This window comes from Hetaerina americana, unplaced genomic scaffold, assembly GCF_022747635.1.
Source record: "Hetaerina americana unplaced genomic scaffold, ioHetAmer1.1.p SCAF_1, whole genome shotgun sequence".
Lineage (NCBI taxonomy): Eukaryota > Metazoa > Arthropoda > Insecta > Odonata > Calopterygidae > Hetaerina > Hetaerina americana.
The window spans coordinates 31,197,399-31,224,450 of record NW_027286069.1 but is presented as its reverse complement, the minus strand read 5'-3'; the positions used below and the strand labels follow the sequence as shown (position 1 = coordinate 31,224,450).

The 27,052-nt window shown below is 40.1% G+C and overlaps 1 protein-coding gene across 1 annotated transcript in view; it reads right to left on the bottom strand.

Annotated features, from left to right (window-relative positions):
- dpr1 (defective proboscis extension response 1) overlaps positions 1 to 7,625 on the bottom strand; it is a 1,065,831-nt gene extending 1,058,206 nt beyond the window's left edge. The window contains exon 1 of the mRNA XM_071587742.1: positions 6,082 to 7,625. Coding sequence (XP_071443843.1) covers positions 6,082 to 6,286 — 205 coding nt within the window. The 5' untranslated portion in view covers positions 6,287 to 7,625. The remainder of the gene's footprint in view (positions 1 to 6,081) is intronic.
- Positions 7,626 to 27,052: the final 19,427 nt, after the last annotated feature.

The window sequence follows — 27,052 nt, the reverse complement described above, 5'->3', positions numbered from 1 at the left end:
GTTATGGGTTAATCAGTGGAAACAACCATAACAGACATCATATCAGGAGTTGGGCTACAAGCGATTTTAAATGAAAAAAGCACCCACTTTGCCGGAGATGAACAATTATTCAAATAAAGAATGCCACTCCTAACGTCAGTCCTAGTTTACCGAACAGCCATTTCCCTGGAATTCCCGAAACTCGCCAGAAAACGGTAGAGAATCCACGCTGCCCCCAGGCATCCATCTCAGTCAGCTCGGAATTCAAGAGAAGTGAGGAGAAAGATATAGTTGATTTCTAGGCCCGCGGGGGTGAAGGTAAGCAAAATTTGATGGCAATGGGTAATGGAGAATTCCATGAAAAAACCGAAAAATATGATGCCCAAGGATACCCGAAAGTAGCTGCATGAGTAAATAACTTATGTTCAATGATAACGAAACGAATAAACAAATGACAAGGACGATTCTTATTCATAACGGAGCATGTCTCCTATGAAATAAAGCAGTTCTCTCTGCCAAGCTAAATCAATATGCCAGACGATTAAGCAAACAGAACGGGTAAATGCACCGAGAAGTACCAATGCAGCTCACCATTAATTAAATAGATGATAACTTTGAGATGAGTGTCATATTTCATCGGTGATAAGTAGAAGATTTCAAATTATTTTAAGTATAAACAACTATAACCCAATTTAACTCTAAGAACATCTTGATATATTTTCCACCAAAAGAATCTTTCCAAAGGACATAGAGGAGCAGGCGCCACCGTAATTCCTCTTGGATTGTGTTGAAACTTGAAAACAAACTATGTGTAAAAAGATCCATGTGCTGACAACGTTTTCCACGAGTGAACTGTCTATTCGAGGATAAACGGCGATCCGCAGCAGGAGATATTCCGTCTGGCTAGCAGTGCTGCAGAAAAGGAAACGGTCAATTTTCCGGTAATAACATTTTTTATTAGTTTAGAGCGAGGGAGCAGAACACGAGTGATCCATTTCCAAAAAGTCATATAATATCCAGGCACAATACGACATGAATGATTCTTAAAGAGAAATCAAAACGTCAACGCTCAGCCTCTAAACTCCATCCGTAACTCTGCGTATCATATCAATTGCAGGCGAATTACTCTCCTACGACGTTTCTGCCATTGGTTTCGAAATTAGATTTGTCAAATAAATCCTCGGAGACTGAAGTATTAGATAAGCTTCACATAAAGCAACTCACGCACCGTCAACCCACAAGGTGGAATGCGAGCACAAATCCTTGAGCACGCGATGCCGATAAGTCCCCCGGCCAACTAGCTACCTTCGGAAAAAAGCTGGCCCTTGCGGAGAGAACCGGGAAGGCATCGGCTGCTGCGGCGGGCACACCGCCATCCCATCATTCTCAAACTGCTCCGCTGAGTGGTGGCGGCATCAAGGGAAAACCGCGGGCGCGGCGCGGGAAGTTTCAGCGGCGCGGCGAGGAGGCAAACCTCCACGTTTGACCCCTCCGATCGCCCCCGCCATTCTCAGAATCCACCTCGGTCGGAACAAGAGGCTCACCGAAGCGAAGGCGAATGGAATGGAAGTCTGTGCCTCCTCCCACCAAGCGCGACTTATAGAGAAGGCTTAGGAAGGACGTGGATACAAGTAACTGTCTGAGAGAGAGGAAGGAAATCATTCAATTCTTCACGTTTTCTCTCCGGACCATTTTCGGGTTTGCTTCCTTTAAAGGTCCACCCCCCCTCTTTCTTCTCGCGCCATTCGGATCAATGGACAAAGCTCTGTCATCATCCGAAAGAACAGAGCGGGAGGCACAGTTGACATCACTTTTATTTTTCGGACGACACAACCCCACCGAAAATAAGGGGAAAATGATATTTTTCTAACCGGTTGATTTTATTGAACATCAAAGCACGAGAGGAACTTGGGTGCCCCGAAATCGATATTAGTGACAAAGGGATTCGGTTCAAAAGGATTCTTTTCCACGGGGAATGGAATCCTCCTCCCCCCTTAGCGTCCCCTCCCCCGCTGGCACTTCTCCCCCGCTGTGGACCCTCCACCGCACCCAATTAAACCAAGGTAATCTCTCCGATCCGGAGGGGTTGTCCTGAGTCACGGGCAGCGGATTTGCCCTCTCCGCGGTCGCACGTGTATTACGCACCCAGTGGTCACTTATTCCCACTACCCTCAACACGATCGTTACCACGATGAGGGTTATAAACCTGTAAGCTCCCTGCGTGCCGAGAACTTCGTTAGACGCGGTGGGCCTTTCTTCTTGGAACCTTTACTCGCGCGATGAAAGTAGAAATGAAACGTTATGACGCCTAAGACCCTTAGTTTTAAATAATGCACCCCTTTCGAATGTAAATAGGAGCTTCCTTATAAGCTAGCATTTTGGGTTGTGGACATCTTATTTTCAAGAACCGAGTGGATTTTTATTTGGGAGAGAAAGCGATAGAGATGTTGCCAATCACACTCATTCACTCTTGTGCAAAATTATGAATCACACAAAAATGAGGAGGGAAAGTGAAATTATCCTCATCCATTCATAATAAATAACATACTTCCTCTGGTAGAAACAAATACGATCGGATAATTCGTCACACGTAATTCAAGTGGATCCTTTTATAAGGCTCACAACTTAGACCTTCGACAAGTGGAAGGGATTGATTTTCTCCAAGCTAATTGAACGACCTAAAACCCAAGATGAAAATTGCCGAAATCATAAAAATCGAAGTGGTCGAACCGTAGTCACCCACATGGCACCGACGCGCTGATGAAATCCACGCCCGGTAAACATCCCCGCAACGAGCTGATAGGAAGTGCGCGCGTCGTCACTTGCAAGCAGATTGCACGGGCGAGGTAAAATAAGACGACCTCGGTGAGGCAACAACCCCCCTCTCCCGCCTCTCCCACCGAAACTCCAGCATACTGGCGCGAAAATTCCCCCTTGGTTAGGCCGTGACTTCTCAAGCAGACTTGGGGCACAAAAGCCCAATTCTGTCGGCCCTTCTAATCCGAGAGGCTGCCTCCGCCTCGCGGGTTAGCGCGAGGGGCTGCGTTCGGATTGTTGAACGCGAGCATTTTGTGCTTGACGAGCAGCCGAAACGCTTTCAACTTCCAGGGGTGACACCCCGACCTCGAGAAACGATGCGAACGGTGTCACCCCGAGCCCCGCTCATGTGCAGGGGGGGATTGGTTGGAGGAGAGCCTACGAATCGCTGCTGTGCACGAGCGATCGCGTGCACGACGGATCGCTCCCCTGCCATCGATGCAACTTGCAACCACGGCGATTATTTCCAGGAGAAACGTAAAGTCGAATAAAATATGGAGTGCTTTTGGATTTGGTTTTGAGAATTCTGGAGGTTTGTGTGTACGGTATGATATTCCGTAGTTTCTCCCGTAAAGCTGCAATTTAAAAAAATCAATAACCATATATTACGAAATCGTTACGTCAAAGAATGTTTCAGCGTCACCTTTTCCATTATCATCAAAATGTCTTAATCACACGTTTGGCCAGAAGACACATGAAAGTCACCAAATATATTCAATTAAGTAATGCTCTAGCTAGAATATCATCAATAGTTTTAATCATGAGTTCAGCAGGATGTCTCGAGTATTAAAAATAGCAATAATAAAAAAAACTCCCCCAACAAATTAGAATACGTCATTAGGTCAGGCCACTATCAATCGAGCTGTACACTTTGAAGTAACAATCCTTTAAACATACATAATCATGAATATGGCTAAAGATTCAGGCGCCATTTATGGGTTCTACGCTATACCCATGAGTCAGTAAGTGTAAAACGTCGGAACGACACATAGGTGAATGAGTTGTATGGTAATCACATGAAAAATAAGTAAAAGCGCAGTGAGTTTGAATTTCTCTTAAAATAAAAACATAGTGACTTAATATATTCTGCAGCAGGTGGTGATACCAAGCATTCATAAGGAGCCCATATATGCATTCGTCTTCGATACACTACTTACAACAGGTTGTCAGGATATATGAGGAAAAAAATATAGTCAATTTAATACAGGTAGCCTGTAGTAGCCATAATTTTTTAACCGTCATTTGAATCTTTTAAAAAATTTAACCAACGAGGATAATACGAGCCGAATACGGAATAACAATAATGATGCTTTGGGAAGTGTTTAAATAATATCCTGCAGAACTACCTCTCCACTGGAAAGGAAAACGCATCGGCTATATGTCGGGAAAATAGGTATGGAGATGACAGAGTATTTCTCAGAGTGACAAAATTCTCCGACAGAAGGTAGAAAAATTCGAGAGTCTCTCAAATTATGTCCTTCTCCTCAACGCTCTTTCAAACTACACACAACAGAATATCATTGATACGTTTTTCCGGTATAACTGAAATTCAGAGTTTTCTAGCAAAAAATGCAGAGCATTATATTTTCTAAGTCAGCACTAAATAAAGAAGTGAAATGAGAACACTAATGCAGAATGTTTCGTTAACTAGGCTCAATCATATAAATGTACATTTTTCAATGATGACGCGATGTTCTCGTCATCGTATGTGTTGTTGTGGTAGAGGGGAAATCATAAGGTTAGGAAATATTGGTTATTTGCTGAACATTAATAAGAATAACGAAAATCCTATTTAAAAATTGATAATAAAAATTCATTACCACGACTTGCATTACTATTGACATTACACTCACAGCTAATTTTTAAGGCTCACATTATTATACTTCAAAGTAAATTTTATGTAAAAAATGATTGTTATACTCAATCAAAAATAAGCCAATCATAAATTATGCACTCAGGTGGAATGGAAAGAGATCAACATTAGGCTAAATTCTTCTTCCCGAAATAGTATTAAATAACATAAACATATAGTAAGCATTAGCTTTTTAAGTAAGTATTAACTTATTCAAAGAATTGCAGAATTTCGTGAACATGATCATTTAACTGTATCAATACCTCTATCATAGAATTTAAACAGTATTTTATATCAGTATTTATAATGTCACCGATGACCCGAAAATGTAAAAGTAACTTATTTTCACCTCGCCGCAAGGTGAATAAGGAAATAAATATCCATAGCACTGAATTTATTGTAGGAAACATTCAATGTGGTTCATTTTAACAATAAAGAAGCATGTTGTTCACTCTAATAGGAGGAATGTTGATTATATCGCAAAATTCATTTATCTAATAAATATCTGGTGATGAGCGAGTTTATAATGCTTCCCTATGATTTATCCCAGGAAATTATCACTTTGATAAAATGTCACATGTAAGATATTTTTTCTAAACATTCTAACGGTAAATTGCCTTTAATATAATCACCCAATAAGTTTGGTATATTTTAATGGTATCAACAAGATAAAAATATAAAGTGAACCACTTCCTTTAGTGTGCAATATAAGATCATTTCTGATGCGTGCCATGAAATACCTTGAATCCTAGGTTGCTTTTTCCAATAATTTACATCGTAATATTATTTCAAGAAATTAAAGCAATATCTTTTCTACAGTTTCCCTTATCTTGTCATTCTTGCAAATGAAAGGCATAGGCTTACCCAATTTGTTAACGCGGTAGGTGACCAAGCAATTAAATTTGGGTGCCCGACATCGTTAAACTAGTAGAGAATCCACGAGAAAGTTTAAGGAACTCTAGCCCGCAAGAGCAAATTTTAAGGAAAAGGTTATCAGAGAGGGTAGCGTCTTCAATTAAAGTTAATGGAAAAATTATTTAAAGAATGGTCAATTAAGCTCTTAATGGAATCCTTAAGGAAGCCAGCGTCCACATAATCCATTTAGAGACAGCGAGAAGACTTCTAGGAGAACCGGACGATCGAATTAAAATTTAAAATACCTAAACGAAATAAAAAAGAGCCGTCTTCGTTTTTCCAAGTTTGCACCTCTAAATTACAATAACACACGGGAAAACACGCCGGCCCTAAGAACCAGGTTGAAGGCTGTTGGCAAGGGGTCATCACCAATGGGAGGTCCCGGGAAAACTTAGGGACGGAGAGACGAAATGGACCGACGGGGGAGTAAGAGTGGTTGCTAATGGGGAAGAGGAATGAAAAGAACTCGGAGCGACCGGGCACAAGGAAAGGCTTAAAAGTTCAGACTGGGCACTCACCTTCTGCATGGAATCCGCCAAGCCATCCGAGCGCGATGATCAGTGAGAAGAGCAGGGGTGCGACTCCGCGGCGCGGTGTGGTGACCGCTCCTAGCCGGGAGAAGAAGGCCCTCGGTGTATCCGGAGGAGGCGACGCCCTCGCCACCGGAGAGGCGGCGGATCTGAAGCGGTCGTTAGACATGGCTGCGTCGGTCAAAGACTTCATCGGTCCCCAAGACAAAGAAGTTCGCCCGCGTCAGGGGATCCGACCGGCCGACCTCACCGAGGAATGGAACAGGAGGGAGTTGATTTGGGGAAGTTGCCGATGAGAAAGCCGAGTTCACGAGGTTGAGAAGCGGCCCTTCTTCATTTCCGCCGCTTAATGTGGCCCCGGGATTGTTTGGAGAGGTGGAAGAGACTCTTCTCCAATCACACGGCACAGTCCTTTTTGGGAGCCTTCTCCCGCCGAAGTGCCGCACTGGTGCAGCCTTAGGTTGAAGGGCTGGCAGGCGATTTCCTCGGCCGAGGTTGTCTGATTGTTTTGGGAAGAGAATGTTTGACACGAGCGTCCCTCGGAGAATCCTTGCAGGTTCTTCCTCCTCTCTCTTCGACCTTGTACGGTTTTGATTCCCTGCTTATAACTCACAACCCTGCATATTTTTTGGATGATACAGATTATAATATTATCAGAAAGATTAATTCTCTCGTTTTTCACTCGTGGCACGGGATGCTAACACCGATGCATAAAAACTTTTTAAATGGATAGATCTAATTCAAAACAGATTTAAAATATTTCCGCAATCAACACCAATATATTTATCGCTGAAACTACACATATATTATATTTTCTTTATACGTATAATTGCTAATGAGCTATTACTTGCCCAAATATTTTAAACTTATTTTATTCTAAACTCTTTCAAACTTCAACTGATCTAGGATATTTGCCTTTATGATTCTCATAGAATTTCCATAAGAGAAACACAACACTTAAGAATCAACAGAAACACTTTGTTGGTATAAATTCCAGGTATCTACTCCAATGTGTGAGCTACGTGAAAACTATTCCTTATAAGCAGAAGTAACGCCTTCGAGAGTCCCCGAGCACCTAGAGAGCCCAGTCGCCTGGTCAGTCTCTCTCCCTCTCTCTCTCTCTCAATTCTCGAGATAGCCTGTCACGGCTCTCCCGACGCACCACGTAATCGAAAATATAAATCTATCACCGCCGTATAAAATACGTCCGACACTTTTAGCACTCCAAAGAAATGCGGAACGATTTGAATTCTTCTCGCATCGATGCCCGCAAAAACTTTTCGGGAAATATTTCTCCCTCTCTCCTTCTTTCCTCTCCTCCTCACTATTTATCTCTCTCTTTCTCTTCTCAGCCCGAGTCAATGGGGCACAGCCACATTATTCTCCTTCGCCTTCACCTCCCTGACCCCCAGGTAAAAATTCCTCCGGAGGCCTCCTAACACTGGAAGTTCTTCACTGAGAGGAGGTGCGAAGCGGGGGCCCGACGTTCCTTTCGGCAAGTCTGACCCCAACCACCCCTCTGGTCCCCTTCGCCCCCACCTCAGATATTTTGTCTCCAACCACCACCACCACCCCTTCCCCCGTCCCCTCACTCGCTCTTCTCCTTGAGGAGGGGTGGTGGTGACCCCAACATCCCGGCGGGTGGGCAACTTAAACGTGGATTACCCGGGCACTTTTCTTCCCTCCCCCGCACCGGCAACTGTTTAAAAAATATTTGTATATGATCTTCGTTTCTCTTCGACCCTCTTGTCTGTCTGTCCCTCTCACCCTCGTTCCTCCCCAAAATATCCCTCTTATTTTTTACAACCTCCAAATCCCCTTTTGTCTGCTGCCAATAAACCGGCCGAGTTCGTGTGTGCGGCTACCGAGATTTTTCAGCGGCCGGAGCAGCGGTGGCAGACCGAGCAAGGGCACTGACGACTCGTAGGCGCCCGAGTGTCGGAGTTCTGCGCTCGCCGCGACCGGGGCGACATCTGTTATGCGCGCGCCGCGATACTCTCTCCCCTCCCTTCTCTCCGACTCTAGCCCCATCTTCCTCCCCCAGGGTCCCCTCCCATCCTCTCGGCGCCCGCTCTTCCTCCCCCTCACACTCCTCCACCGGTTATCATGGACCTCCGCCATCCTTCTCCAAACCTCCCCCCACCTAACTCCTATTCCCATTCACCCCAACGCGATTCACTAGTCCTCGACCCCAGTCCCCCACCGAAAATTCAAGCAAACATACGAACCCTCGTCCCCTCTTCCTCCCACTTCTCCTCCCACCCAGGCCACCCTGCCTGCCGCTACTTTCTTCGACTCCCCCGACCCCTCTGCCCTCGACCTACCCTTTCCCTCCTCCCCTTGCCCTTTCCCGTGGCCACCCTCCCTACCCTCTCCATCGTCCCTTCCCCGCCCATACCCTTCCATAGCCAGAGGCTGGCTCCCACCAACCGCCCACGCCGACTCTGGGTGACCCAGTGTCCTGGTTGCTATCCTTGAGCACACGATGGGGGTAGCGGTGTTCCTTTGGAGGAGAGGGGCGTGGGGGACGAGGGTGTGTGGCCGGGGGGATGAGAAGAGAGAGAAAAAGACAGGAGTGAGGGGACAAACGGACGAATGTCTCTCGTCAGGCGTAATAATATAGGGCCCGAAGAGAGGAGACAAAGGGACGGGGAATTAAAATGATTGCAAATGAAAGAGGGTCAGAAGGGGGAGAGTTATTAGAAAGTTGTGGTACCTGTCGACAAGACTAAGGTTCCAGAGGAGCGAGAGGTAATTTTTAATCCTCTCAGCGGTTCAAATGGCATGAAATTTCGCATTTCCTAACATTAGTAAGTTGGAGTAATATCAAATCTATCAGGTTAAGTCGACTTTGAGCACTTTTCCGTAGAACATGGTTCAGATGCAAAATATCAATTAATTACATAATATGCTAAAAATCCATTACTGGCAACACATAAGGTAATGTGAATATTACTTTAATAAGCATCCGTGAATTAATTGTTATTCAAGAAAATGGATGAAATATTGTTTATAGAAACAAATGTCCTCAGAATACGAAACAAGCACGATTAGATTAATGTTAAAAAAAAGCCCTAGTTCACTATGAACTATCTCCCAGATACCATACCGTGTCGTAACATGTTCTCCATATCAAACGAAAATGTCGAAGTTTCAAAATACATCAGAGCGATATGACTGTTGAGCCGTCAATAGTGCAAATCATCCTATTAACACTCTTTCTTAAGTCACATATTTCTTTTAAAAACTGTACGCATATACTTTGTGACAGCCAATGGCTAACAGGAGATATCGGTGTTCACCATTAAAATCTACCTCGGTGAACTAATCCATTCGAGTGTTCCAGAGAAAGAGGAGTATCACTCAAGGAAAATAGGAAAGGGAGATAAAATAGATTTAATTTTGTATTCGGTTCATGGCTCTTGAACAGGAAGGGAAAGCTCTCGGCTCCCGATGCGAGGGGGCCAAAAATTCGAAGGCGAGAAAGAAGTGTCAAACTGGGGGCTACGCGAGAGAACAAAAGAGCCATGACGCCGGGGCACGGGTTTTCAAACGGGACGTCTGAGGCTCTTCCATGATTGCGTTTACCGATATTTCGCACCTGTTAAATGCGCCCACGGGTAAAGGTGTGCGTTGTGTATGGAATGAAATCGGTCTCTCGGAGAGATGCGACCGGAGGCGGCGGCGTTAGGAGCTGCGCGGGCGGCGGAATATAATGCTCGTCGTATCGTGGCAGTCACATGCAAACAACGGATCGGCACCTTTCCCGGAAAACCTCGAATCCATGTGAAGTCAAAATACAATCGCGCCTAGAATGAAAGGACCTCACTGTGTTTAAATTTCCGGGATTGTGACCTTCAGTGAATTAAATTACCACAAAAGTTCAGACTCTACGTTCCTATGAGTCGGGCATTGAAAAATCTCCTTACCCTTAATGAATAATATTTCAAGATACAATTTTGATTCGGATGGATTGATTCACTTTATAATTCAATAGCTACACCTATGGTGGTATCATAGATCAAAATTTGGTTAACTAAGTTGTTTAATAATCACTGGTCCTCCAGAATCAAATCCAATATGGGGAATACATACATGTATACGTACTTGGGGGTATTCTGAAATTTTAATTATTAATACAACATGATGGAGACCGAAACTTATTTCGTTATTTTTAAGAGTCCTCTACATAGTCATAATTTAGAGTTTTCCTCCCAGCGTTTCTTGACCTTTCGAATGTGGTCGTCGTAACATTCAGCAGATTGCAGAACCATTTTTCTACCTTTTGAATGACGTCAAACCTTGCAATGGTTTTTTGAGATCTAGGAATTAGAAAAAGTTGCTTGGGGCAAATTTGAGAGAATAGGACAGTTGTGGCAAAATTTCAACGACGTCGCTTTATTGTCGGTCGCGCCGCGGACGCGATTGCAGGTCGCGCCATATTTGCTTCTGAAAAGGTTTCAGTAGTCGGGGAACCCAACGTACGAGCTTTGACATATGTAGTTTTTTGTGAATAATTTTCCATACATTGACACAACTCTAATAAGATAAAGTCTAATAGGATAAAGTCTTCCACTTTCTTTACTTTGGCAGCATCGTCCGTGAGTGATGGTCTTCCACTTCTTAAATCGCCTGTGAGGGACATGCGGCCAATTTAAAAGTTTCTTTTCCACTACACAACTGTGTAATATGACGAACTATCAATTCCATAAACATCCATCATTTCATCGTGGATTTACCGGGTACCGTAACCTTTTCAATGAAAGAACTTAATCACACTGCGAGCCTCTATCTCTTTCGTACTGCAAGTTACTTAATTGTACGGCTTTGTAAACTAAACAAATCGCCATAAATAGCAGTAATTTACAATATTATGCAAAAAAGGAACATTTAATATCCAGAATAAATTTTATCCAGATATCTCGGTTATTTATTTGTAATAATTACTTAAAAACGATACCCTCACGTAAGACTTCATTTAGCGCAGTATCAATATAAGTATATATCCCAAATAATTAATACATAAACCTATGTATTATTCTCAGCAACCCTTGTCACTAATTAGACTAAATTGGATAGTATACATTGAAATTAAGATCTACCGAAAAGAGTCGTTTAAAATATGAAATAAAGGAGCACTTAGAAACCCCAAACCACTCGATGATATACCCGAGCCAGAATTTCCAACGACGATCAATTAATATCTATGTCAATACAGCTCAAAACAATAATAAAAGATCAATACAATCTTTGAGAGTAGATATATCCAGATAGTATAAAACATTATATTTTCAGGATGAAGAATGGCTTTTGGTTTTCTTCCGAGTCCGCTGTCTTTAGCTGACAACATTTTCGCCTGCAATGCAGGAAGTATGTTAAGGGAGAAGTAATCCAAATATGTTTCCTGATAAGGATCTAAACTGTTGTCATCTAAAGCCTACGAGTGTTGAATAAAACCGAAATTTCTTTTACATCCAGCCATTGGAAGTGGAAGATTTTGTACCAAATAATTTCATTCAGTGAAAAACAAATATCTCATTAAATATAATAACATCCTAATCTCTCTTGCGCGAATGTATTTGAAAGTACCAGATTTGTCTTTACACATTTGTACCTTCAGTGTCTTCTATCTGCGTATAAAACTTAATGTACATAATGAGGAATTTTAAATTTTATTTTAACATTTTTCTCTAAAATGAAAGGTGCAAAATAAACCATTTTTCACAGTAAAAACTGAGGAGTACTTTTTATAACCCAAGGTCTTCACTGATTTGCAGTGGAGCAAATTGTTATTTCACGCACATTTCACAAAAAGTCGATTGCCATATTGAGATAAATTTTCAGTGTAATCGAATAACGAATGTCATTATCTCCCTAAAAGACATCAGAGCTCTCTATTATCATTTACTTTGAACATCATAAAAAATAGTGCGCTATTCATTTTAAAAGTAATTGACAGCGTCTATAGGCGTTAAAGAAAGGTAAAATTTTCCACCTGCCATTTAATTGGAAAAAATCCTTTAAAATTTGAACGGCTTCATTTTCCATCCTGGTAAACACTATTCCATAACGATGCGCGCTTTCATAAAAAGAACTCGCTCTCTGGAAAAGTGAGACAAGGAAAGTTGATAAATTTTGGGCAATAATAGTTCAAGGCTCTGACAACGTGACTGCATCTTTCGATTTCTGATAAATAAAAGTTTAGGAATTCTTTGTGAGTACGCGCTTAGCTTTAAAAAATCAACGCAGTGTATTAAAAATAATTAATTTTTTTAAATTATCAAATATTTTCACCAGGTGTACCAATGTCCGCAGAACAAGCGTTTACCGAGGATAAATTACAGGTTGGTTACAAATGATCAACTTGGCTCATATAAAATAGACTTTAAAGAATAGATTAGGAAATCTGAAAAAAATCCTTCATTAACAGTGGTGGAAGCAGGAAGAATTGGAGCGTTTGCTGATTCCCTATGTCACCTAACAACTCAATTTCAGCCCAAAATATTAAAAACTTTCAATTGACATTCGTCTATCGATTGAAGTAATAATTTATCTTGATGCTCAAATCGCATTTTTATCAAATTTACGTCAATGTGCAAAAATTCACGGTGAGATCATGAGCACCGTCTTTGCATTCCTGTTTTTGTCTACAAGTGTGCGCACGGACGATAAAAGCTGCAGGAAGAAATCCGACGCTTTTTCCGCCAAGACGTCGTCTGCTCGCTCAGTAGCAACAGGAGGATCTCGACAGCCAGGGAGGTCACTTTTACCCACAGCTTTGACGGCGGTGAGTAGATCTAAAAGAACCTCGCTCAATAGCGTGTCACTCATTGAATAACAATCAAGAACGGAGGGGCTGACTAACGATTGCCATGTCACAGCAGGAAAACATAGTCGAGTGTTACAAGGGCAAGAAGTTATATCATTTCCCAAATACGTGTTTATATTCCCCGGGAAAACTATTCATTTGCAGAAGCGTAATTAGACGATTGGAAGTAGCAACTGTTCCCGCGCATTTGAGGAAATTCTCAGCGAAATATTTTCGATGAACGGGTGGGGTCAGTGTTTGACAAGTGTATAAGAAATGCGCCATCGAAAAATTGTATTTATTTGCCCTAACAATCAATTCGTATATAATTAAGATTCAGACAGCACCATTTAAGATAACGGAATTTGTAATTTTTAGCGTCAAGTGATAGGAAAACTAGATGACAGAGATGAATTGCTGGGCATCAATCCATCATCCTAGAATACAGCCAAAATGGTTGACTTAGGCAGCAAACTCCTCCGACATTACGAAAAGACTCAGTTAACAATACAGGGTTCGTCCGGAAAATAAGTGTACTGATTTTTTCCCGCCGCTCCAGGCGCGCCCAGCACCGCTCTGACGGGCTGCGATTGGAGGGGGGTATGTTGGCAAGCGACGCTGAAAAAGGCGGTCGGCTCTGAGCTGTGGTGTAGTGAGGAGCTCTGTTAACGCGAACCTCCACGCTCGACCAACGTCACCGAACGCGATGCCGAAGTTTTTGGAGCAGCGTTATTCCATCAAATTTGCGCTAAAGCTTGGGAAATCGTCTACCGAAACTGTCGGTATGATTAACCAGGCTTACGGGGAGTCAGCCATGTCCAGAAACATGATCTTTCGGTGGCACAAGATGTTCGTGGAGGGCAGAGAAGAGGTCGACGACGAACCACGGCCTGGACGCCCATCAACGACACTCACCGACGAAAATGTGCGAAAAGTTCGCGATGTACTGAACTCTGATCGTCGTCTTAGTGTTCGGATGATAGCAGAGCAGTGTAATGTGCCAAAAACAATAGTGCACGAGATTATTAGGGAGCAATTACAGATGCGAAAAATTTGTGCAAAGTTGGTGCCGAAAGTGCTCGGTGATGATCAAAGACTCAATCGTTTGGAAATCGCGACACAACTTGCGGATCACTGCAAAAATGATCCACATTTTTTAGAGAACGTTGTTTCGGGTGACGAGACGTGGATCTTTGAGTACGATCCGGAGTCGAAGAGACAAAGTGCAGAGTGGCACACCCCATCATCACCCCGTCAAAAGAAAGCTCGCATGAGCAAATCTCGGATCAAGGCGATGCTCATTGTCTTTTTTGACCAAAGGGGAGTCGTCCACTACGAATTTTTACCTGAACGACAAACTGTAAATGCTGCATTTTACGTCCAAGTGCTCGACAGGCTTCGAAAACGAGTCGCCCGCGTCCGGCCAGCGATCAAAAACATCTGGCGGCTGCATCACGACAATGCGCCGTCTCACACCGCGCTTGTCGTGTCGGACTTCTTGGCCAAGCACGGCGTGGCAACGCTGCCGCACCCGCCCTACAGCCCGGACTTGGCACCACCGGACTTCTTTCTGTTCCCGAAGACAAAGAGGAGTTTGAAAGGAACGCGATACGGGACTTTGGACGCCGTCAAAGAGGCTGTGACGACGTGTCTTCGAGAGGTTCCCGATGATGCCTTCGCGGGAGCGTTCCAGGAATGGGAACGCCGCTGGAACAAGTGTATCGACTCACAAGGGTCCTATTTTGAGGAATATTAGCTTAAGATATGTAAAAGTGTAATAAATGTTTTTTCCTGAGCTCAGTACACTTATTTTCCGGACGAACCCTGTATCCTTAGATACCTGCGACGATAGATCGAACTAAAACAACAATTTAATGGATAAAAATTTAAAATTATGCATCAAAGATTTAGCTGATTTGCCTAGTTATTTAATATATTTGGAAAATGGGTATAGATATCGATCCTCAATATGCAGTTAATGATTCCGCTCAATTCTAATTGGTTGAAGAGCAGATTTTAAAATTCTATTTTTATATGACACTGTGCTAATGTCATGCCTCTTCGCTAAATAATGACTATGAAAACATTCTTAAATAGCCTTTAAATTTATGATACATAAATATTTGGAGGATAGGAGGAACAATTCAATGTTTCCGATCATCATAATTGGAGACAAAGAAATTTCTCTCAAGTCCCCACGTTGAATTCCCTTAGTAGGAAGAATTTTACTGACGGTGATACCTTTTTATGAAGTGATCAAACATCGAGGTAAATCACGCTATTGACATTGAAAAAAATACGAACTTAGGTTTGTTCCAAAAAAGAGCTGAAGCTATAGATAATATCGGCATCAACATAGTTTTTACAAGTGAAAGACGCTAACAGACACATATTACACCCTCGTGCCACGGACAGAAGACGTATTTGTATTTTTGGGTATCCATGTGTAGAAAGTACTCTAATGGCATCACTCCAATGTGATTCCTACAAACCATGATTCTCAATGTAAGAGCTACCTTACAATACGCCCCGCGATAGCCCACCACACCGAAGGGCGTCCCTGGAATGTCCGAGTGCTAGCGACTGCTGAGTTTTTGGAGAGATGGCTGTGGCTAACCCTAGACCGAGAGAGAGCGAATCCGTCCCGGAAGTTGGAGGAGTGAGGGAGAGCTGGATAAGGATGCAGGGGTGGAGTGAGGCCCGGCTGGATAAGGATGCTGCTGAGGCTGACACTGTATCTCCGCCTGTAACCGATTCGCTGCGGTATCGGACGGCGGATTGGACTCGACTTCCTCCGCTCACCCCGAGTGACCCCACGAAGGTTCTATTCGGGAATGGTAGTCAATACACAGAACCAAGGTCTAGAGCGCCTATGGCGCCTATTCGTGTACGTTGACGCCGAGTACATGATATGCCGATAGACAGGCCGCTTTGTGTATACCAACTGGAACCATTCTGGTGATGACAAAATTGACAAAGACAGCAGAGAAGGCAGCCAATGAACAGACTATTGGTTATGTATGCAGTTACCTGCAAAAAAAGCATTCCGGCACGGAAAGAAGATCATTTCATTTCGTGACCATACAGGTTTAAAGTATTTCATGATAGTTTCGATAGACGTCTATTTATTCGTAAAATTCACCCGAGGTCCTGACCATGGCTCTCCGGTTTGAATTAGGGTGAAGGGTCTGAATCTAATATATTAAATGGTAACGTTCTCGACCCAGTATTTACTAAAAGAATATTCTAATCGATTCTCAATAACTTTGAGAGAAAAGCACTGAACAAATTATTTGATGACGATTCAAATATACTCTCTTTTTTTACTTGGTAGTTAGAATATTGACTGTTTGGATGTTAAAACAATAGGTACCAACTATGAATATTTTATGAACTACCTTATAGATGTAGACCTATCGTTTTGACAACAATTTCAATTTGTCAATATTAAAGATGAATCAAAATAAACTGAAATCTCTTCACCCTAACATTTATAAAATAATGAATGAAGAATTAAGAAATAGTAAGGGATTATTTCAACACCTACAGAGGCTGTTCAACCTAAAAAAATTTCTCTTCAATCAAGCTTCAATCCCTCGTAAGAACAAAATATAAAAATAGTTGAATACATAACAAGTGAACTTTCTGTTCCTTTAACTTTAAATTTTCCTTGTTAAAAGTGAGATTTGAATACATTTTGGCGTATGATTGGTGAGAACGTGGTGAAAACTTGCTATACATGGGTGTTACCAGACATCTTTCTAATGAGAAGAAACAGATACATCTTCCCTTTACAGACATTATTTCATGACCGACGACCTATCACTTCCTACTGTAGATTGTAACGGTAAGCGGAATTTTGTATACGCAAATACATATGTAGATGAAGATCATCTTTAGATTGGAAGAATTTTCTTGGCCTCAAAATTTCGTTGGCTACCATAACTACTAAATTTATACTCAAGCACAAATCAACTTTAACATATGAGCAGGTAAACACAAAAATGCTTACCATTGTTTTAAAAAACCCAATATGTATAAACTTCAAGTGCATGAATAAATTATTAGAATTTTTAATCTCAGAGAGGAGACGAAATTTTGACGGAGCGTTTCCATGATTAAAAGAAATAAAACTTTTATGTTTCCCGCGGTTTAATAATTTAGCAGGAGACCAGTTTCAGACGATGAGCTACCATCAAGTTCAGGAGAGAACAAAATTTGTTTTGGGAAATGCCACATCCATTGGACTGCGAGAGTGGAAGTAGAATTGGAGGAGGTACAGCACAACGAAGGTTACAAGATGAGAATTGAACTAATGGCGAGGACGAGGTGGAGGTTAACGAATTACACACAGTCAAGAGTACGAGAATTTTGGGTGCGGAGGCCGATATCTCGCTGTTACCAGGCGGCCAAATTTCCGCTTCTCTTTAGGGTGCGGTGCAATGTTTACGTAGTACCTCCGCAATGAAAGCGCTAAGATGGTCCTAAATCATTAGAAATTATTTAAAATAGGAATATGCATCTATCGTGTATAGGAAGGTTTTATTTTCCTTGCTTTTAACAAGAAAAGTTCCGTCCGGTTTGAGCATTATGCAAAATTCCTGGCCAACGTCATAAACAGTGCACAGCGTGAATTCTCAAAAGTAAATGAATATAAGCTGTTAAAACATGTATCCTTTCCAAAGTGCACCCTGACTCCCAAATACGTGATTAATTACAAATTGAAAATGCCGTACTGCCGTTTAGCAACTTTTTAAAATGTGTTGCATTTTCAACGCTATTAGTTGCAAGGGATCCAAAATGACCCCTGTGTTTTTATAACTACATCTTCGTGCACTTCATCGCTGAGATAAAACTCTTTTAAGTCTTGTTTCTTAATGTTCAGATGGTGATTATCATCATGGGAAGTTTGCACGCTTTCGGAACACTTCCTTTAAATCAAATGTTCTCAAGTAACATTTCAAATACAAAAGACCGTCCCAGTTTGTTGGTATCTCCTAAAAAGGCTTACTCATTTCTCAAAACTTGGAAAATCAAAGAAGATCTCACAGCTCTGTTTAAAATTTTAACTTGTCTCTTGCGAAAATATGTGAGTGATCTGAGATTGCATCATCTGAGCGATGAACAAATATGTCGGCGTCTCATATATTTTCGTGGAGACGGTAGCATTCAAATTATTTTTGTCTACTATTATATATTCAAAAATGTATTATAAATAAATATTTAAATTTTAAAATTCAGCCGAAAAAATTTGAATAAGGTTAAACTAAGGTAAAACAGATTCGAAATATTTTTAATCTGAGGCCAAGCAGCTCACAGTACTCATAGTTTCTCCCCTGGTTTTTACGTAATTTTATGTCATAAATTGTGTAAATCTCGCCTAAATTAATATGCTGATTAATTTTAACCAGTTATTTCAATATTACCAGGCGAAGGCTAATTTTGTATAGCTTCTATTTGGGATTTAGTCCCTTATGCCTCGGACACTTATACCTTTCTACTAGGTTAGTTAATTATCAGAAAAACTTCAATTATTCTCAGTAAAAAAGTGATCTAAAACTAAAACTAGTAAGATTATTAGCATTAAATTCATTTGTAAAAATAGATGTAGCTTTTATGCATAGATAACCTGAACGAATATTACAGCATGCTCTCTTATCTGATTGCGTTTGGAAACTCGTCGACGTAACCACTAAAGACACTGTTTTCGGGTAAACCCCTTAATCAAAGTTGAAGGGTAAAGGTAAAACAACGCCGGCAAGGAAGGAGTTTAAATCACGAAACTCCTGATTTTTTGCTTTCAAGTAATCAAGCTGTACTTATTCCAATTAGTATCATAATCCACATATAATGCCAGCTGTGGGAAAATCCAATGGAAAACACGTTAGTGGGTCACCAACCTCTTTCTTCTCCCCCTAATAGATGCTCCAAGATGAAGCGTTGACTACCAAACTTTTCATGTGAAGAACTGATCATTAGTACGATCATGGAATGATGGGAAGTCAAGGCAATCAATCATTCCAGACAGTGGAGCCGTCTGACTTTGGCTAGGTACAGAAACCAATGACTTACTTTTTGGAATTTTAACTTTGTTCGTTAAATAACCAAGACAGCTATTTAACCATTAGTTTTTCTGAATAAAATAATACCTTTTCATTCAAACTGTAGCGTTTTCCTCTCAATAAAATTAAGATAAGATGTGATTCCGGCGCTGCAATCGACGCTTCACCACCCACCAAAACATTTATCACCATACCTCGAGTGAAAAGCACAGATATTCCAATCAAAGGTTTGGATTAATTAATTTTTTACTTCCTTACTTACAACCCCAGTAGTACTGAGCGTCACCAAATTCAAACTTCCCTCTTGCTGCCTTTTGGTGGTAGCTTTACCCAGAACGAATTTTATTCTTTGCTGTACGTGATGGGATCATCCGAAACCAGCTTGCTACTACATAATTGAGCAGTGGAAAACATAAAAATTTTATTTATTTTAATCATGGAATCGTTTCGCCAGGGATAACGTTCCCCCTGCGATGCAAAAATCCACTTCATTTATTGATATGACTTAAATTCATTTTTTTCTTTATTAATAAACGGCGTGCATCAATGTCTAAAATTTGTAATTGCATTCGCTTATCTTTATTGATATGTCAATTTAACTACGCATAAAAACTTACTAATCAACCAATGACTCAGTGAATCAGCGAGAATTCTTTTTAAACATGGCTGTTTTAGTTTGAAACAACTGTTGCGGGATATTACATTGGCATGATAACCATTTTGCTTACTCATGAAGCCGATTTAATTCAATTTATTTTTCATCATATCACCCGTTAATCTGCGGGCCCTTCATAACATAATTATGCCTGCACGAAAACGATATAATTTCCAGAATATGCACCTGGAGTTTTGAATCTTAACCTTTGGTGCGATTGGGCAAAAAAAATAATTGTCCTTTACAAATGACCGCAGAGGGAATCGAAGTCGGCAATTCGTCATCACGAGGTGGAGCATGCCAACCAACGGTACCCAGAGGGGGGAATAGGGGGTATAAGAAGGTGGCAGTGCAAAATAGACGGAGGGGTGGGGGGCGAGTGGATAAGTTGTAACGGTGGGAGGAGCGAATAGGATTGGGGGTGAAGGGAGCGGAATGGAATACTTGGGAGAGATGGAAACAGACCAAGGAGTTACTCGGGCGGAGTTGAAACCATCAGATCCCTTCTTAGGCTTAAGAACGTCGTCAAACCCTCCTATTCGAGACCAGGTAAGAAAATGCTGAGGGCCTCTTTTTGCCCCCTCATTCCAACACAATTGGAGAGATAGCAGGGAAAAAAGATTCCATCAATATATGTAATCCGTTTCTCCGAGGGAAGTTTAATGTGTAAGAAATGTAAACGTGAGCCGAGTCAATTTTTTTTTCAATTTTATGAAATATTTTCCTGCACCCAAAAAATCATAATAAATGTCGTAGTTCTCGTAAGAGCTCAGGACTTATAAATTTCGACCACAATCACTAAGTCAATAAATAAACTAACCATTTGAACTACACCATACTTAAGCTCCACATACTTTCGTTCACCATTCATGAGACGAAAAATGGCAAATCATTTCATCCTTCCCACCTCTCAAAGGTAATATTCTTTCTTACATCACAGTCTCACACCACCTCTCTCCATTGTATGGCTTCATAATGATAATAATATTTTTATTCCAACGTTTAAAAGTATCGCAGCCATGACAATTGAAAAGAATGTATATCAGGATAGGGAGACAGTTCCTTTCCCTGTGCTGCCTGAGGTTTTTCAGGAAGATCTGGTCCCCGAAAAACCGCTGGTGACCAGAAGCGTCCATTAGAATCGAGGGCCCGAGTTACAGAAAGGAACTTGACACCTTACACTACAAATTTGAGTTTCACACGCCGCTGGGGTTAATACCGATTGTATGTTCTCTACTCTCACCTCTTAAAATGACAATCGAATTGAAAAATGTTGTTGTTGGTTCAATATTGCAAAAGTGTAATGCTACTTTTATTAATCCAGTACTTTTAATACCGTTACCATCAATAACATGGAAAGTGGAGATAGATGGCTGGTTAACATATTAGCCTGTTATCAAATTGTTTCTAAACTATGCAATTTTTGCAAATTATTAGTGTTCATCAATGATATTCAATGTAATATTTTCTGTTATCTTGGCTGCATTTTGTTTCCTCCATAAATATAATTTATCTGTAGCACATTATAAATAAGGAAATAGAGGAATGTCAACCGTCAACCTTTTGAAATGATTAAAAGAATTCTAAGTTTTTGGCTTGTATAATAGGCTCTTACAAGGTTTTTTGAGCAGTTTGCAAAGGCTTCACAATAAAAATATAGGCCTCCCCTCAAAAAACATTATCGAATTTAAATTGAAAATGTATTGAATGTAATGAGGTGAATATAAAACAGAACGAACCATTGTGAGAGCAAGTCTTTCCAGTCTTTCTAAACACTAATATCATTTCTGATTTCAGTTTAGCTATGTAATTTTGGCTACAATTTTGGTCTATTAAAATTCTAAGAAACTCAATAAAATTGATTTGCACGATTATAATACGTTTTAAAAATTTCTTCCGTCATCGATCCAAAGCTATATATTATAAATAGAAATTTTTATGGTACTTCAAATTTTTAAATGAAATACAGTGTTATTTTCAATTAACATCAACTTTTTTATAAAAACTAATTCTTAATGCGAGTAAGAACACTTAGTACTTGTAGACGAAGAACGTAAATATTGTTTGTAATGTTGTATCATTAGCGAATGAGGCTAGTTTAACGTGAAATATTCCAGTACAAAAATTGCTTACGTAAGTAAGGAACAGAATTGACCCAAGGGCGGAACACTTCAGAGGTCCACAAACATACTATCGAAACAATAATACATTTTTATAGACTGGGTGCTTTCAATGAGCTAACTCCGGAAGCAGTTACCTGCAACTCCCGTTATGCCAGATTGTGTTATTTTTTTCGATTATGCAGCATAATCTACGCAGGAAAAAGCTTTGGTAATATCTATGAAGAAGCATGCTACTCAAACCACCATTTATTCCTTCATATGCGTTGGTACAAAACCGCAAACGTTGATATTGGCATAAATTGATCCATTCATATGCATCTTCTACACACTTTCCTTTAAAAGTTATTTCCTTTTGAATAATTGAAATACTTTAAATAATAAGACTGGTATTTATGAATACTTCGAAATCGACTGCAATCGACAATAATGAATGGTCGCTCCATTCATTATTGTCGATTGCAGTCCATTAATAGTCATTTCAGTCATGGATTCATAGGAACTATAGATCTCTCTCATGAGGCATCAATTTATGCCACCAATACGACATTTCTTTCTTTTGAACCATTGAACATCGTCTATTATTTTTTATAAAAGGTAGTACTCGATTAGGACTAAATTCTAAACAGCGCATTAACAGTTGAAGATATATTACTACATAAATTAACAGTTAACTAAACAGTATCATTATTTAACATGTCATGTTGCCCGATGTCAAAGGATATATCACACCTACCTTTCTTCACAAACTAAATTATTTTTTTCAGAAATAAATAAAGGTAGATATGTGTTACATGCAGAATTTAGTTAACAAATAGTGAAAAGCTGAGGATGATGTGTTCTACGACTCACAGGTAGGTCTTTCTACCAGAAAAAGTTTAAGTTGACTAGGGCTGGTAATGTGACTCAATGATACCTTTAATCACTTCTCCTTCCTTACCATTCCCATCATCGGAACTCCTAGCACATTACAATTTTTCACACACATACACAAGTTGCAAGAATATTTTTTTACTGAAACGCATGTACTTACGAGACGAACACAGTTGCAAATGTAAACGACATTCCACCACAAATGAAATAAATGAATTGAAATTTTAAAAAGAGCAATTAAATTAAAGGATTGGATGATTAAACCACGGGGACGACAACAACTTCTGAGGTCAAACCATGGACGTAGGAGCCTTCATAGCAAATGTAATCAACGAGTTCCCTCGACTACTCTAACCATAAAAAATATACGAGGGAAGGCAGTAGAAACCGCGAAAAAGATTTCCTTTTGGCAGGGAAACCCGAGGAAAAACTGTACTCTGCGCTTTCAGCGGGATGAAAGGGGATGGAATGAGATGAGAGAGGAAGGAAGAATGATAAAGGAAAGCATGGAGGAAGGGAAAAACGATGTAGCGTGAGACTAGGGCAGAGAGGGAGGAACTAGAGGGCTTCATAGAGTGGAAGAAGGTGAAAGACAGGCTTGCGCAGGGAAAAGGGTAAGAAAGAGCTGGGGCGGGATATTAGTCACGAGGGTCGATAGAAAGAAGAGCACGGGGGCGATGTAGATAAGTCGAGGGCCCGAGAAGGAAATCGTAGGTGGAGGAAGGGATGGGTCATTTTCTAATAACTTCGAAGGACTTAAAACGTATCCCAGCATAAATAGATTAACTTGACTTCATATCTCTCGCTTCTCGATAAAAATCAAAGTTCGAATGAAATCCAGTTCCCGCCTTCCTAAAACAAAATGGCTACGAAAGCCAAACGTTAAAGTTACCTGTTCAACCACGATTGTGGACTCGGCTCTTCAAAGCCAAATCGCCTGCTCAACCAACTAAAGAGTCTCTTCAGAATCGTTCATTCCATCCATTAATTCATTGCTCGAAAGAAATACCAATCAAAGAGCCATCAAATATTTTTCGTCGGCCCTTCCATAAAATGCATTTTTCTATTATACGGATATGATGAATGAGAACAGGGCGTTCGCTAAGCACTGGACCAAGAAAATTGATCACCCTGAAAATAATTTCTCCTTTACCCCTCGTATTTCACCTCTGGAACTAGATCTAAAACAATAGATTTCATAGAATTTAAAAAAAATACATTATATGGAAATAAGTTTGCAACTTGAAATGCACAGCTATTTGAAATAAATATGTACATGATGCATTTTCAGGAAAGATGCGAGATACAGAGATATTGAATAGCGGGTAGCAGGTGATTAGAGTAACCTCAACGAGAACGGAACACAAAATGAGCTTTTGCGTGAAAACGCAGAGCAATTACTCATTATAACAGCAAAGCCGTATATATAACTCGATTGTACCAAAATGAGAGGAATGAAATGGAAATAAGCTTTGCGAGGAAAACGTAGCTCTCATTCCGACCCTCTCTCTCTCTCTCGTTTCCTTGGTATGAAAGTCAACCACGCTCGCTGCCTGAGCCTCGCCCTCTCCGCATCTCGACCACGACTCCTCGTTCACTAACTACCTCCCTTCCTCTCTCTATCCATTCTTTCACCTCTCCTCCTTTCTCCCTTACAGCATTTCTTCTCGCAATATCATAAAGCACACTCGATGCTCATAAAGCTAATAAATTATTCCAGTGTCACAGCATAAAGATCCTTTGTGCTGCTCTTCTTTCTCGGGGCAAGAATTAAATCTCATTCCGCGTTTTGATACGCCCGAGGGTAAATGTAATAACTTTTTTTCAAGGTAAACCTTTGGGGTTTTGTTCAAAGGTACCAACTACTTCCATCATGTTACAGATGTTTTGATCGGTCTTTAGGTACAACAGAGGTAATCAGAGTGTACGCGACGAATAAGCCGTCATGGACAATATGCGGTGGTAGCCGGAAGGCGTAGACGTCAAACGTTAGGTAAAATGATCAAAATGTATTGTACCGCGAAATCCCTTGAAGGTATCATGTCTTGGCAAGTGGATGACAGCATCCAATGGGTTGAATAACCCGGAGCAGAGAAACACCCCAGGAAACACCCGTAAGTAATACGAGCAGCACAGAGGTCACTAGAAAAGTTCTAATTACACTGTCGGCAGGGTGGAATTTTTCTTTAACAGCTTTATTACTACGATCTGAAAGGTATATGAAAACTCATTCCCACCCATAAAATAATAAAATAAAAATAGGAATCAATAATAGCATAAATAATAAAAAATAGAACCTATTACAGAAAAATGAGTCGAGATAGGTGAATTTTCAAAGAAAGCTGTTTCCGATTTAGGAAAACGGAAACAAAGATAGCAACTTTAGCCCATAGAGTTTGCATACAGGAAGTAATTCAAGAACACCATTCCAATTTGCTCTTCCGTTTGTGGCAGGCACTTTATACGACTAACTGAAACAGTTTGCGGACTACCAGTTAGACAATATAGAGATATCCAAAAACAGGAAAATCACACATATTTCCTAAGGATTACTTAATATTATTTAAATACTTTTCTTCAATAAAGAGAAGATAGGGCGATTAATATGCGTGAACCAAATGCTGAAAAGCAAGAGTCAAAGAAGGCTCACAGCAATATTATGCTTCGTTATCAAAACTTTCAAACTTATTTAACCATTAACAGACAATGGCATGAGGAAACCAAAAATTAAGATATTCCTAATGACGGTGAAACAATTAGTATTCTATATTTTGATGATGAATTCATGTCGGTGGAAAACAGATGTCTGACAAAAATGTTAAATATCACAATGTTCAACTTAAATATGCAATTAAAGATAAATAGGGATTAAAATGATTATCGGAATAAGACAAAAATATAAGATCAACATGAGGTAAAGACGGCAAAAACTGGAAGAGTTTTGCTGCTCACGTAACAGGAAGAACTCGAAAAAAAGTACCAGCGGTGGAAGAAGCACAGGAAACGAAGCCATTCTACCAGAAGAAAAGTTTACTAACAGCAAAAAGATGACCAAAAGTAAGGAAACCCTTCATCAAAACATATTTCAGTTGCGGAGATATCTAGGAAAAAGCACATATGAGAAGAATGGAGACAATGGGCATGCGATGCTCAAAATAATAAAAGAGATAAAGAGTATCATCAACATCAAGCTCTGCTAGTAGTACGGGAAGAAATGATTCTAATAAAAATAAGACGAATATGACTATAAAATATCACTGAGAATTCTAATGCATAAATAAACGCTGTCCGCGAAATTAAAGGAATGCATAATGGATGGTTATAATTGTAGATGGAGACAAAGAATGTAGGGCGATGACCAGATGATAAATTGATGAAAATGACCAGATATATGAATTTAGAGCTTCGAAAAAATTATGTGAATATAATCACTTTACATTATATCTGTTACGGAAATTTGATGGGGCTCGCTATTTTGAAAAATATTTAAAACGTATTAAAACGCACATTGTACCTCAGTAGAATGGAACGTAAAAGATAGATCATAAATAGAAAAAAATATTAATTATACAATATTTTAAGTTTATTTTTCTTTTATTTCCAGGAATAATGATGCACCGGATTACCCGTCATTGCATTTGACCAAAAGATAATTTGTTAGCATTACTAGGTTATTGTCCACTTTGCAGTAATTATTCAATGGAACTCTTATTAAATTAATCATTCCCACTTATTAACTTAACCAATGGAAACAAAGTGTCTGGATTTCATAACGTGGTTGAAACTTGTGCACAGTAGCTATTCCGTCTAAGTAACCTCTATCGTTAGATATGATTTCTATATTAATTCCTGAACTTTTGGCGATATGTGTTACAGATAATGCGCACCCACTTAACTTACCCTTGATGTAAACACTCCGGATTGGAAAGCTCCATTCAACTTTTTGTTTTGATGCATGATGAAAAGAATAAGACTTAATGTTCCATTCCTTCTGGAGACTTAATTGAAATTCACGAGATAATCCAAAATACACATAGCTTCCTTGCATAACAATCACTACTACTTAATGGAAACAATAATTTTAACTTTCTCTCTTTCCTACATCACACAAAAGGGAGAAAATGGTGTGTAGATAATTTCCTGTGTAAAAACTTTCAAATGGTAATAACAGGCATTAAATAATAGAAGTCAATGAAGCAGGAGAAAATATAAACAACAACTTGGGAGAGAATTGAATAAGGCACATAAAATGCAGTACAGTGTTTAGAAGAAAGGCATATATCACATAAGGAATTGGATTAAACAATGTAAAACGGAAGTGAGGCCACATTTTAAAAATCCTCCCCAACCTAAAGATCAAATGAAGAAGAATATACTGAGGAACACTGCACATAAGAAAGATACATTGGCTAAAACAAATTATATAGGTAGATAAATGATA